This window comes from Leptopilina heterotoma, unplaced genomic scaffold (assembly GCF_015476425.1).
Source record: "Leptopilina heterotoma isolate Lh14 unplaced genomic scaffold, ASM1547642v1 Lhet_264, whole genome shotgun sequence".
Lineage (NCBI taxonomy): Eukaryota > Metazoa > Arthropoda > Insecta > Hymenoptera > Figitidae > Leptopilina > Leptopilina heterotoma.
The window spans coordinates 503,436-516,919 of NW_025110974.1; the positions used below are offsets into that span (position 1 = coordinate 503,436).

Sequence of the window (13,484 nt, forward strand, 5' to 3'; positions counted from 1 at the left end):
TTAATTTATTTCAACTCTTTTTTGTAATAAAATTCTTTTTTTTTCCAATAAATAAATTTTTTTTCACATTTTTAATAAATTCGATTAAAGTTATAGCATGTACTTTAATTAATATTTTATTACACACTGGGGAAAATTTGAATAATAAATTTTTTTTATAAAAAATTTCCTCTCTATATCTCTCTATGCAGCGAGGAGAATGTAAACAAATTTATTATTTACCTTTTATGCTATAAATTGTAACGAGATGAATGCAATTTTATTGTATGGAAAAAATGATTTAAAAACAGAAAAAAAACGAAAAAAAAAATGTTGCATGGCAATAAAGTTACACGTTCTGCTAAAATTTAAAGGCATAAAATATTATTGAATTTTTTTATTACTCGACAAATGTCATCAAGCAGCTATGGTCATATATATTTTTTTTTTTAATACTGTAACCAATGGACTTTTCAGAGACTTTAAAACTGCCAGTGTAATAAAAAAAAAAAATGAAACTTGATATTTCTCAGTTTCTTTAGGTATATTTTTTAAGCAAAAAGAAACGCTTTTCTTTCTGGGAAATTTTTATTTTTATTTTCTTTGTGCACAGTGATTGATTTTTACACGTTGTTTGAAATTATTTATACTTCTGATATTAAAAAATGATTCTTTTCTGCATTTGGGTTATAAGAAGCTTATTTTGTCCCTAGGGGAGAAAGAGACAACTTTTCCCCCGCTAAAAGGGAAATAATTTTCCTATAAAAATAGTAATTTTTTAAATGCTTGGTTTTAAAAATTTCTGTTCTCTTCCAAGTGAACAAAAAGTATTTTTTACACACTAGGATTAAAAAGGGTGTTTTTCTCCCTAGAAGTAAAAAGAACTTTTTTCCCCCTAGGGATAGAAAGAACCATTTTTTCCTAAAAAAATTTACTATTTTCTAAAAAGAGAAAATTATTTAATCACTAGAATTAAAAAGTTTACTTTCTTCCCTAGGGTCAAAAAGAGCTATTTTTCACTCTTGATTAAAAAAATCAATAATTTTATAGTGCGAAATAAATTTCTTCTTCAATACAGACAAAGAAATTAATTTTATCCTATAACCTTGTGATATCAGTCTCGGAAATATATTTCCGTCTGATATAAGAATTGCGCAACTGCATCCTTTGATTAAAAAAGAGAAAAATTAGAAAAAAAATACAATTCAACAGTTGTTGTTCTCTCTTCTCCAGTGTTAAGAAGTAAATGAAAAATGAAAGTTAAAGTGAAGAAAATTTTTTGGTTCATTTTTTCATTGGTGTGCATCATCATTGAAGCTGATGTTATTAATTGTAATACAGACTCGAAGGTATTTTGACAAAAGAATTCCTTTTAAAAAATAAACGAAAATTCTACTAAAAAGCAAATTTTTGTCGCAAATATTTAATATTTAAAAAATAAACGAAAATTCTACTAAAAAGCAAATTTTTGTCGCAAATATTTAATATTTAAAAAATAAACGAAAATTCCACTAAAAAGCAAATTTTTTGTCGCAAATATTTAATATTTAAAAAATAAACGAAAATTCCACTAAAAAGCAAATTTTTTCACAAAAATTGAATTGGATTTGAAACAATTTCAATAATTTTTTCATAATAAAAAATATTTTCCTATAATAAAATAATTCATAAAAAATTAATTTTAATTCATATTAATCCATAATCTACTAAAATATTTCTATAATAGTTTTTTTTATCAAAAATATTCTCATTTAATAAAATATTAATTACTTAATTATAATTGATTTTAATAATATAATAAATAAATTATTAAGTACCTACCTAATTAATTTTTATTAATTATTCTTCTAAGTAATATACCTACTGAAATATTTTTATATTTTTTGCAATAAAAAATATTTTCTTTAAAAAAATAATTAATAATAAATTGATTATAATTAATAGAAATAATAAAAATTTAAATAAATAAATAGAATTCATTTTTTTATTTATTTAATGAATTTATTTTAATAAATAATTAAGTAATTAACTAGTTAATTTTTATTAATTATTATATTATAATTATATACAAAAATATTTTGTATAATATTTTTATAATAAAAAATATTTTTCTATAGAATAAAATAGTTAAGAATAAATTAATTAGAAATAATAATAATAGTATAATAATTAATTAATTTTTCTTCATTTACAGAAATTGGACGATAATCGTTTGGTATTAAAATTTTATAAAAATTCAACATTGTCAATAACTGGTTCTCTATTAAAACTCTCTGATATACCATTTAAAGAGGAGAGAATAAATAATTCAATGCCAAATATAGGTCAAATTATTAAAATTTTTGCTACTGAAAAATTAATTATCGATTGTGATATAAATGAAATTGGTGATGAAATGAATATCGTTTTTATTGCTCCACTATGTCAAGTAGATGGTTTGAGAATAATAAATTTAGATGGCAATTCCGCTGCAGTTAATCAAATATTAAGCGAAAAAAATGGCACTATTAATAATCATTCTAATAATCAAGGGGAAAATCAAAAATTAACAAACGGAAATGGTGGTAATTTCTATGGAATTTGTCAAAATTTCATTAATGCCGAGAATCTTTCAATTTCTGCCAATAAAGCTGCCAGCAAATTCATTGACAAAAATGGCACCAATTTTTCAAAAAATGGCAAAAATGGCACCAAGGAAAATTTTGAGTGTTATTATGATAGTGAAAAAACTGTAAATGGCAAAAATGGCACTCAAAAAAATTTCAAATGCCAAAATGGAACGAATGGCAAAAATGGCACTCTAGAAAATTACAAATGCCAAAATGGAACGAATGGCAAAAATGGCACTGAAGACAAAGGAAAATGCAAAAATGGCACTCAAGAAAATTTCAAATGCCAAAATGAAACGAATGGCAAAAATGGCACTTTTGAACATAAAAATGGCATTGAGGGACTCGAACCAACAGCAAATGTACGAGAAGGAGAAATAATTATTATAATTTTGGAAAATCCGGAAAAAAAATATCCAAAAATGTCCCCTTCGAATTTTTCCCACGATTTTCAAAAAATGGACAAATTCAACTTTCTTCAAGTGTTGAATGATTTTAATTTCTTCGCTCAATCGTCGTATTTTCTCAATTCTACCAAAAATATAACAAATTTTCATAATTTTCATCAAAATCTTCTGAAAAATGTAAAAAATTTCTCTCCAATTCTCCAATTTATCGACGAATTTATCAATTTGGAAAAATTCTACTATCGTTTCAATGAAAATCGTTCAATTATTATTGATTCCTATAAATCGCTTCAAGATCGTCTGAATAATTACAGTGGTGACAAAATTGAAAAACAAATTCCAAACGAGGAAAATATTTTAAAACATCTCAGTGAAAATTTATCCGTAAGAATTGAAAATTTAACGACAAATTTCCAAACTGATGAAAATTTAAATCAACTTGTAAAAATTCTGACAAAACGAAAGGAAAATCGTGAAAAAGTTTCACAACTTCAAGAAGTATTGTCGACAAAATTATTTCTTGAACAAAATTTTATCCGAATTAAAAATTTCCTCTCCAATGAAGTACAAGGGAAAATCGATAAATTCACAAAAAATGTTAATGAGAAAATTGATGATTTAATTTGTAATTTGGATGAAAATAATAATTTAAAAAGTAGAAAACAGTTGGAAAATTTAATTCAAGAGAAATTTTCATTGCACACAATTTATTTAATAAAACTTGCAATTGAATTCACGTTACCAATGGTATTTATTTTATTTTTTAAAAATTTTTATCAATTTTCAAATTCTAGGGAAAATTTTCCCTTTAATGATGTCGAAGAATTTTATGAGAATATTTATTTAAATTACAATAATTACGCGGGGAGACGTATTTTAATTCTAGCGGAGCACATAAATTTTATTGATGAAAAGAAATTAGAGAATGGAAAATTGAGAGAATCATTAGGCAGTCTTAGGGGAAAATTGATGAATCTTTTTAAAAATCTCACCTCATCGTATTGGATAAAGAAGGAAATATTTAAATCGGAAATTGAAATTCTTTTAGGCGAAGAGAGGAAATTGAATTCTTTATCTGAAAATAATAAAATTTCATTAGATATTATTCAAAAATTGAAAATTGATTTAAAATTTGCACAAATATTTGGTGAATCGTATAAACAATTTTTAAACATCACTGAAATTCATAATATTATTAATAATATGACGGATAAATTTGATTATATAGAAGAAAAACAGCAAAAATTGTATGAAGAAGTTTTTCCCGATTTAAATACATTGCGAAAGGAATTTTTAATGACAGAAGAATTTTTACAATTTGATGAGTCAAATCCAAGAAATAGATTGTTAATTTTTGTCTCTGGTTTTTTGAATGAAATTTACATGGAGACAAGTTCAGTTATTTTACGTGATTGGCATAATGGTAGTTATGATATTTTTTCGATTAATCTGAGAAAAACAGCAGAGGATATACAAGAAATGTTGTTAAAATTGTTGGGAATGAGAAAAATAGCTAAGGATAAAAATCACATGGCTAGTGATCCATTGATGAATTATAAATTATCGTTACTGACCTTATATCAAGAGGATAATTATATTGTGGATTATTATTTGAAAATTTTGGCAAAATTCAAGGAGAATAATTTTTATGACAAAGAATTTTTAATAAAGAAGAAAAATTGGAGTAAAAATTTCCTCGCGGACAATTGGGGAGAAATTTTTGATTCAACGATTGAACAAATTGAACGTAATGTTGATGTGATGATTCGTAAAAATGTAACCGATAAAAGTGGGGATAAAATAAAAAATTTGTAAAATAAATGTTTAATATACCTACCAAAAGCACACATTGACCACTCCCTCTTAATAACCCCTCCTACTTTAGCTCCTCCTACAATATAACACTCCTACTGAGACTACTAGTTAATATCCGCCTACTTAGAACACTCCCACTTAATAACTTCTTCTCCATTTGCTCCACCCACTTAATAACACCTTTATTTTTCTCCTCCCACTATTTAGTTCCGCCTAATTTGACCACTCCCACTTAATAACTCCTTCAACTTTAGCTCTTTCTACTGATTTACCCCCACCTATATTTAGTTTTAATTATACCCTGCCAACTTTCGCTGCTCCCACTTATTATCCAATCTAATTTTAGCTCCTCCTACTAAATAATTCAACCTACTTTGCCAATTACCTAATATCCCGCCTACTTTGGCTGCTTTCATTTATTACCTTTTTCGAATTTAGCTTTTCCTACAATATAACATTTCTACTTTGACTACGACTTAATACCCCGCCTTAGAACTTAGAACACTCCTAGTGAATAACACCTTCTAGTTTGGCTCCACTCACTTTAGAAAACTCTACTTTGCTCCTCCCACATTTTAATTACGACTATTTTGACCACTCTTACTTAATAACTCCTTAAACTTTAGCTCCTCCTACTGAATACCTCCACCTATTTTGAGTTCTACTTAATACCCCGCCTACTTAGAACACTCCCACGTAATAACTTTTTCTCCATTTGCTCCACCCACTTGATAACACCTATATTTTGCTCCTCCCACTATGTAGTTCCGCCTAATTTGACCACTCCCACTTAATAACTCCTTCAACTTTAGCTCCTCCTACTGAATACCGCCACCTATTTTGAGTTCTATTTGATTCTCCGCCTACTTTGGCCACACCTACTTCATATATTCATATATTGTAGTCCTTCTACTACATAACCTCATCTACGTTACTCGTACTTAATACCACGCCCACTTTGACCACTCCTACTCAATACTTTAATAACCAAATGTACAAAAATTTTACTTAAAAATTGGCAATATTTTTAAACAATAAAACGCAAAAAGAAAAAAATTTCTCATTTGGCATTTCTTATGGCCCATAAATTCATAATCCATAATCCATAATCCTTCTTTCCTTTCTTTCACTGTAAATTTAAAAATAAATAAATTGCAGATAGTTAATTAAAAAAATATAGATTTTTAAAGTTTTTTTTTAATTAACACTATTTTAGACAGGGGCGCATGATTATTCCCCAAATGTCATTTTTCCGAAATGTCATTTTACCGAACTGCAATTTTGCGAAAAGCCAATTTTGCGAAATGCCACTTTTGCTAATTGTCATTTTTACGAATTGTCAATTTTCCGAAAAGTTATTTTTGCGAAAAGCCAATTTTGCGAAATGCCACTTTTGCTAATTGTAATTTTTACGAATTGTCATTTTTACGAATCATTATTGTTCCGAAATGTCATTTTTGCGAATTGTCAATTTTGCGAATCGCCACTTTTACGAATTGCCATTTTTACGAATTGTCATTTTTGCGAATAGTCATTTTTGCGAAAAGTTATTTTTACGAATTGTTATTTTTGCGAATCGCCATTTTTACGAATTGTCAATTTTCCAAAAAGTCATTTTTGCGAATCGACATTTTTACGAATTGTCAAATTTCCGAAAAGTCATTTTTGCGAAAAATACAATAGAAAACTTGTGGGTCTATAAATTCACTATTGTATTTTTCGCAAAAATGACAATTCGCAAAAATGACTTTTCGGAAAATTGACAATTCGTAAAAATGGCGATTCGCAAAAATGACTTTTCGGAAAATGGACAATTCGTAAAAATGTCGATTTGCAAAAATGACAATTCGCAAAAATAGCTTTTCGCAAAAAAGACAATTCGCAAAAAATGACAATTCGTAAAAATGACTTTTCGCAAAAATGACTATTCGCAAAAATGACAATTCGTAAAAATGACTATTCGTATAAATGGCCATTCGCAAAAATGACAATTCGCAAAAGTGACATTTCGCAAAATTGGCTTCTCGCAAAAATGACTATTCGCAAAAGTGCCGTTCGGTAAAATGACATTTCGGAAAAATGACATTTGGGGAATAATCATGCGTCCCTTTTAGACAATTTACAACTTTCAAATATTTCCGGAAGAAAGAAATGTCGCGTAAAAAATGTCTAAGTTTTGATATGGTAACATATATTTAATTAAAAAACAAAATGGCGACACGAAAAAGTTATTTAAAGTTAAATTTCTAATAACAAATGTAAACCTAGTTTCAAAAAATTAAAAAACTTTCCAAATTAACTGGAAAATTATTTCTCAGGGGATTTTGGAGTCGCTGACTAAGAATCCGATGTCATTTTTTAAAAATTCAAAATGGTGGATCCAAGATGGCGGATGCAAAAATTAAAATTTTATCGAATTCACTGAAAAATTGTTACTCAGAGGTTTTCGGGGTGAGGTTGCATGATTATTCTCCAAATGTCATTTGACCGTGCTGTCATTTTACCGAATTGCATATATCCGAACTGTTATTTTAACGAAATGTCACTTTTGCGAATTGCCATTTTTACGAATTGACACTTTTGCGAAAAGTCATTTTTGCGAAATATAATTTTTTCAAATTGTCATTTATGTCAATCGTTATTGTTCCGAAATGTAATTTCTTCGAATTGTCATTTTTACGAAATGTCACTATATTGTGAATCGCCATTTTTACGAATTGTCATTTTTACGAAATGTCACTATATTGTGAATCGCCATTTTTACGAATTGTCACTTTGGCGAAATAGTTATTTTTTCGAATTGTCATTTTTACGAAATGTAACTATTGTGAATCGACATTTTTACGAATTGTCACTTTTGCGAAATAGTTATTTTTTCGAATTGTCATTTATGCGAACTGACATTTTTTCGAATTGTCATTTTTACGAAATGTTACTATTGTGAATCGACATTTTTACGAATTGTCACTTTTGCGAAAACTTATTTTTTCGAATTGTCATTTATGCGAACTGACATTTTTTCGAATTGTCATTTTTACGAAATGTCACTGTTGCGAATTGTCATTTTTGCGAAAATTGCTATTGTAAATTTGTATGCACATATATATATATATATATATATATATATATATATATATATATATATTATTATATATATATATATATATATATATATAATAATAATAATAATAAAATATATAATAATAAATATCAATTATATTATATTATATTATATTATATTATATTATATTATATTATATTATAATATAAACATCAATTTTCGCAAAAGTGACAATTCGTAAAAATGTCACAAAAGTGACATTTCGTAAAAATGACAATTCAAAAAAATGACATTTCGGAACAATAATGATTCGTAAAAATGATATTTCGCAAAAATGACTTTTCGCAAAAGTGTTAATTCGTTAAAATGTCGATTCGCAAAAGTGACATTTCATGAAAATAACAGTTTGAATAAATCCAATTCGGTAAAATGACAGTTCGGTCAAATGACATTTGGGGAATAATCATGCGCCTCTTCGAGGTCGCTGATTAAGAATCCGATGTCGTTTTTAAAAATTCAAAATGGTGGATCCAAGATGGCGGATGCAAAAATTAAAATTTTGTCAAATTTACTAAAAAATTGTTACTCGGGGATTTTTGCGGTAGCTGATTAAGATTCCGATGTGGTTTTCAATAAATTAAAAATGTCGAACCCAATATGGCTGACATTCTCAAAAGTTTATCGGATTCACTTGAAACTTGTCACTCGGGAGTTTTCGGGGTCGATGATTGCAAATCCAATGTCAGTTTTGAAAAATTCAATATGGCGGATCCAATATGGCGGACGACATTCTCAAAAATTCATTAGATTCACTTGAAACCTGTTACTCGGGGGTTTTCGGGGTCGCTGATTACGATTCCGATGTTGTTTTTTTAAAATTCAAAATGACGGATCCAAGATGGCTGATGCAAAAGTTAAAATTTTGTCCAATTCACAGAAAAATCGTTATTCGGGGGTTTTTGGGGTCGCAGATTAAGATTTTGATGTTATTTTTTAAGAATTAAAAATGGCGGATCTAAAATGGCGGAAACAAAAGTTAAAATTTTATGAAATTTACTAAAAAATCGTTACTTAGCGGTTTACAATTATCATGAAGCACAAAAAAAATCATTCTCTGTATAATAAAAAACTGAAAGTTAATCTTAAAATAATTCTGCGCTTGATTTAATTTATAAAAGAGAATTAAAAGTAATTTTTCACTATTTGCAAAGAGAGAAGATGGAGAGAGTAAAATGAAATTAAACAAATAGCCGACTTGATGCTGCTGCTGGTGGAGAGAAAAAATAACATTTAATAAAAAAACGAAGAAAAAGTTTGAGGAGAAAAATAAAATGAAAAAATTCCTGTACAGAGGGAAGATGGAGCACATGACAAAACGGGCGGGATCGTTTTGTGCAAAGGAATGAGGGTAAAAAGAGAAGAAGAAGTGTGCGAGAAGGGTGGAAGAGTTGAAATTGGGACGACGTGAAGACTCGATTGGAAAATAGAAATAGAGTAAAGTGCCAGCGGGTTAGAATAAAAGAAAAGGGGAAGAGGTGTTGGGGAACAGTTACTTCCGTGAGGCAACAGAATGCAAAACGAATTTCCGATACTTTCACATTTATTGGTGTCGATTTCGCTTCATAAATGTAGATATCGTCTCTTTCAACTGGCATTATTTTCTCGACAAAAAAAAAGGCAAAACAAAACGAAAGCTCCTTTTTGAAAATTTCATTTGGACCATTATCTTTTTTGAACAGAATTTCGTATTCTCTTTGTTCAATAGTCGATTTTAGTTTCTTGTTTCGATTTTTATTTTACTTTTTTCCATTTCACTTTTGGATTCTTTCCTTTTTTCTCAATTCCTCAAATCTCTTTTATTTTTTCAAATTGCTCCAAAAAAAAAAAAAATTACTGTTAACTTTCTTTACCCTTTTTTTCACCACCACCACCAATCCTTTATTAATACTCGTTTTTTTGATTTCACTCTCTTTCTCGCTTTCGCATGATACTTGGAATTATATTTTTACGTCGACTTTAACCGCAATACGAGTGAAATTAAAATTCGATGGTTGCAAGAGAAAATTGGGACTGTGGTTACATCGGCGAATTGAGGAAAAACCAATATGAAACGGTGTGCGGTGACCCTTATATTTCCTCATGGAAAATGGAGACGTGAAAAAAAAAATTCTTTTTTTTTTATTTCAAATAAAATGAAATTCCAACGAACAGCTTGCATTGCTTTTCGTTCATATTTTTCACAGCTATAGTGTTAAACCAACTGAGTATATATGCTTTGTGATTGCAATTTTCTAGTGTATGTGAAATTTAATTCACAATAGCTATGCGATATTTTATTACTCATTGAAAATTTTGTATCAAATGTTTTTTTTATTTTTTTTCTACAAAAAAGTACAAGTTGAAGTTGATAAAAATAATGTTTTTTCAGTTTCAGTTTATGGATACTTGATGGTTACCCCACTAACTCTAAAGACGGCACTTCCTTTTACTTTCACTTTCACTTAACTCTCACTTCACTCTCAATTCACTTTTACTTAACTCTCAATTCACTTTTACTTCACTCTCAATACACTGTCACTTAACTATTACTTCACTGTCACTTTACCGTCGCTTCACTTTCAATTCACTTTCACTTCACTTTCACTTCACTTTCACTTCACTTTCACTTTACTTTCACTTTACTTTTACTTAACTCTCAATTCACTTTTACTTTACTCTCAATACACTGTCACTTTACTATCACTTCACCGTCGCTTCACTTTCACTGCACTTTCACTTTACTTTTACTTAACTCTCAATTCACTTTTACTTTACTCTCAATACACTGTCACTTAACTATCACTTCACTGTCACTTCACTTTTACTTTACTTTTACTTAACTCTCAATTCACTGTTACTCTACTCTCAATACACTGTCACTTTACTATCACTTCACCGTCGCTTCACTTTCACTGCACTTTCACTTTACTTTTACTTAACTCTCAATTCACTTTTACTTTACTCTCAATACACTGTCACTTAACTATCACTTCACTGTCACTTCACTTTTACTTTACTTTTACTTAACTCTCAATTCACTGTTACTCTACTCTCAATACACTGTCACTTAACTATCACTTCACTGTCACTTCACTTTCACTATCACTTTACTTTCACTTTACTTTCATTTTACTTTCACTTCACTTTCACTTTCACTTCATTCTCAATTAACTTTCACTTAATTCTCAATTCACTTTATCTTCACTCTCAATACACTTTCACTTAACTCTCAATTCACTTTATCTTCACTCTCACTTCACACTCACTGTGACTTTCTCTTTGTTGAATTAAACTTTATTTACATTTTAAATTTTCTTAAAATTTTGAAGAGGTTTAAATTAAAAAAATGAAGTGAAAGTGTAAGAGAGTGAAGTGAAAATAAAAGTGAATTGAGAGTAAAGTGAAAGTCAAGAACAGGTCATGTGAAACTGAGGTGAGAGTGAAGTGAAAGTGAAAGTGAAATCGAAATGAAAGTCAAGTGATAATAAAGTGAGAGTGTAGTGAAAGTGAATTGTGAGTGGAGTGTAAGTGTAAGTGAATTGAGAGTGAAATGAAAGTAAATTGAGAGTGAAGTAAAATTAAATTAAACGTGAATGTGAAGTGAAAGTGAAGTGAGGGTCAAGTAATAGTGAAGTGAAAGTGAATTGAGTGTGAAGTGAAAATAAAAGTGATTTGAGAGTGAAAGTGAAATGAGGGTGAAGTAAAAGTGAAGTGAAAGTGAAATCGAAATGAAAGTGAAAGTAAAGTAAAAGTGTTAACGAAGTGAAAATGAATGTGAGAGTGAAGTGAAAGTTGAGTGAAATTGAATTGAAAGTGAATTAAAGTGAATTTAAATTAAAATGAAAGTGAAAGTGAAAGTGAAAATGAAAGTGAAAGTGAAAGTGAATCATTCATTTTTACAATTTTACTGTTTTTTCTTACTTTTTACTGATCTGAAAACGAAAAACGTGACACTTTAAACTTTGAAATAAGAAACAAATTACAAAGATTTATAAAATTAAAATTCAAGAAATTAAAGAAAACTTTGAATATTCTTATTAACAAGTTGTCATTAAGAAAGAAAAATTGGCAAAATAGGTATTTCTCTTTTTCTTCTAAGAAAAAAAATTATAATTTTGTAACAAGAATAATTACACAGCGTTATTTTAGCTTTTATTATTTTTCAAATTTTTTTCCGCTTCATTCTGTTTGTAAATAGTTTTACACAACAATAATATAAATTTATTAGGAGAATATTTTTGAGAATAATTCTAAAGGCGAAAAATGTTTTATACTGCGGAAATATTTTATTATTTTCTCGTAAGGTTTTATTTTCATTTTCTTTTTTTTTTTTTTTTTTGGTGCTAGCTTTATAATTGTGCTGGAGTTAATTTTGTCGATCTCAACATGGTCTGTGAAGTACTTATTCAAGTGCAGGAGAACGTAATAAAATACAGGAGCTATCTGAATGTGAAATACACGTTCACAACTCTTGTTTTGCTTCCAACCCTGGTTATAGTTATATGAACAAGCCTTATTACGAATATCGCAATATTGTTCTCTAAAACACAAAACATTAACAGAGTTACTTTTTTTTATGTTTTAATCGTGTATTTTTTCATTTATTTTTTTAAATGAACTTTATCGAGAGACACAATATTGTTGAAAAAATGTTTGTTTTGCATTTTTATAATTTACTGAAGGAAAATTATAACTTTTTGAAAGTGGATTAATTTTAATTTCAATTCTGTTGAAATTTAATTATCTTAATAAATATCAAAATTCTTCCCAGAATTTTCATTCTATTCAATTATTTTCAAAATTAAAAAAAAATTCTTACCAATATTTCAATTATCTTTATAAATAGCAAAATTCTTTCAATTATATTCAGGAATTTTAATAAAATTCATTGCAAAATTCAATTATTTTCATAAATAACAATATCCATTGCAAGAATTCAATTACACAGGACCACAAAATTTTTTTTAAAGAAAGTATTGACCGGACCATGTTTTTTATGTTTTTTGGGTCGCTGAATTCGAATCCGAACTCAGTTTTGCGCCATCACGTCAAGTTTCTTCAAAATAGCGGATCCAATATGGCTGTCGAATTTTTTAAAAATGTATCAGATTTACTTGAAATTTGTTACCTGGGGGTATATGGGGTCGCTGAATACGAATTTCACCTTAGTTTTAAAAAATCCAAAATGGCGGATCCAATATGGCTAAAAAATTATTTAAAAATTTATTAGTTTTTGAATTTTTGAAAACTAAGGTGAAATTCGTATTCAGCGACCCCGAAAACCCCCTAATATAACGTTTCAGGTAAATCCAATAATTTGTTTAAAAATTGGTCAGCCATATTGGATCCGCCATTTTGAATTTTTGAAAACTAAGGTGAAATTCGTATTAAGCAACCCCAAAAACCCCCGAGTAACAAGATTCAGGCGAATTGGGTGAATTTAAAAAAAATCGACGCCATATTGGATCCGCCATCTTAAATTTTGAATCTTTACGAGTTTCTTTGATTGTTTAACATTATATAATATTTTTACAGTGTTTTAAAGTTGTTTTTAATAGAATCTTCTGTTTATTT

At 28.2% G+C, this 13,484-nt stretch overlaps 1 protein-coding gene across 1 annotated transcript; it reads left to right on the forward strand.

The window, feature by feature from the left end:
- The first annotated feature begins 1,173 nt into the window (after positions 1-1,173).
- Positions 1,174-4,816, forward strand: LOC122503576 (uncharacterized protein MAL13P1.304-like). Its single transcript, XM_043614169.1, has 2 exons — positions 1,174-1,328; positions 2,174-4,816. Exons 1-2 carry the CDS (start codon positions 1,233-1,235, stop codon positions 4,808-4,810), a joined length of 2,733 nt encoding a protein of 910 aa, XP_043470104.1. The 5' UTR covers positions 1,174-1,232; the 3' UTR covers positions 4,811-4,816.
- The last annotated feature ends 8,668 nt before the right edge of the window (positions 4,817-13,484 follow it).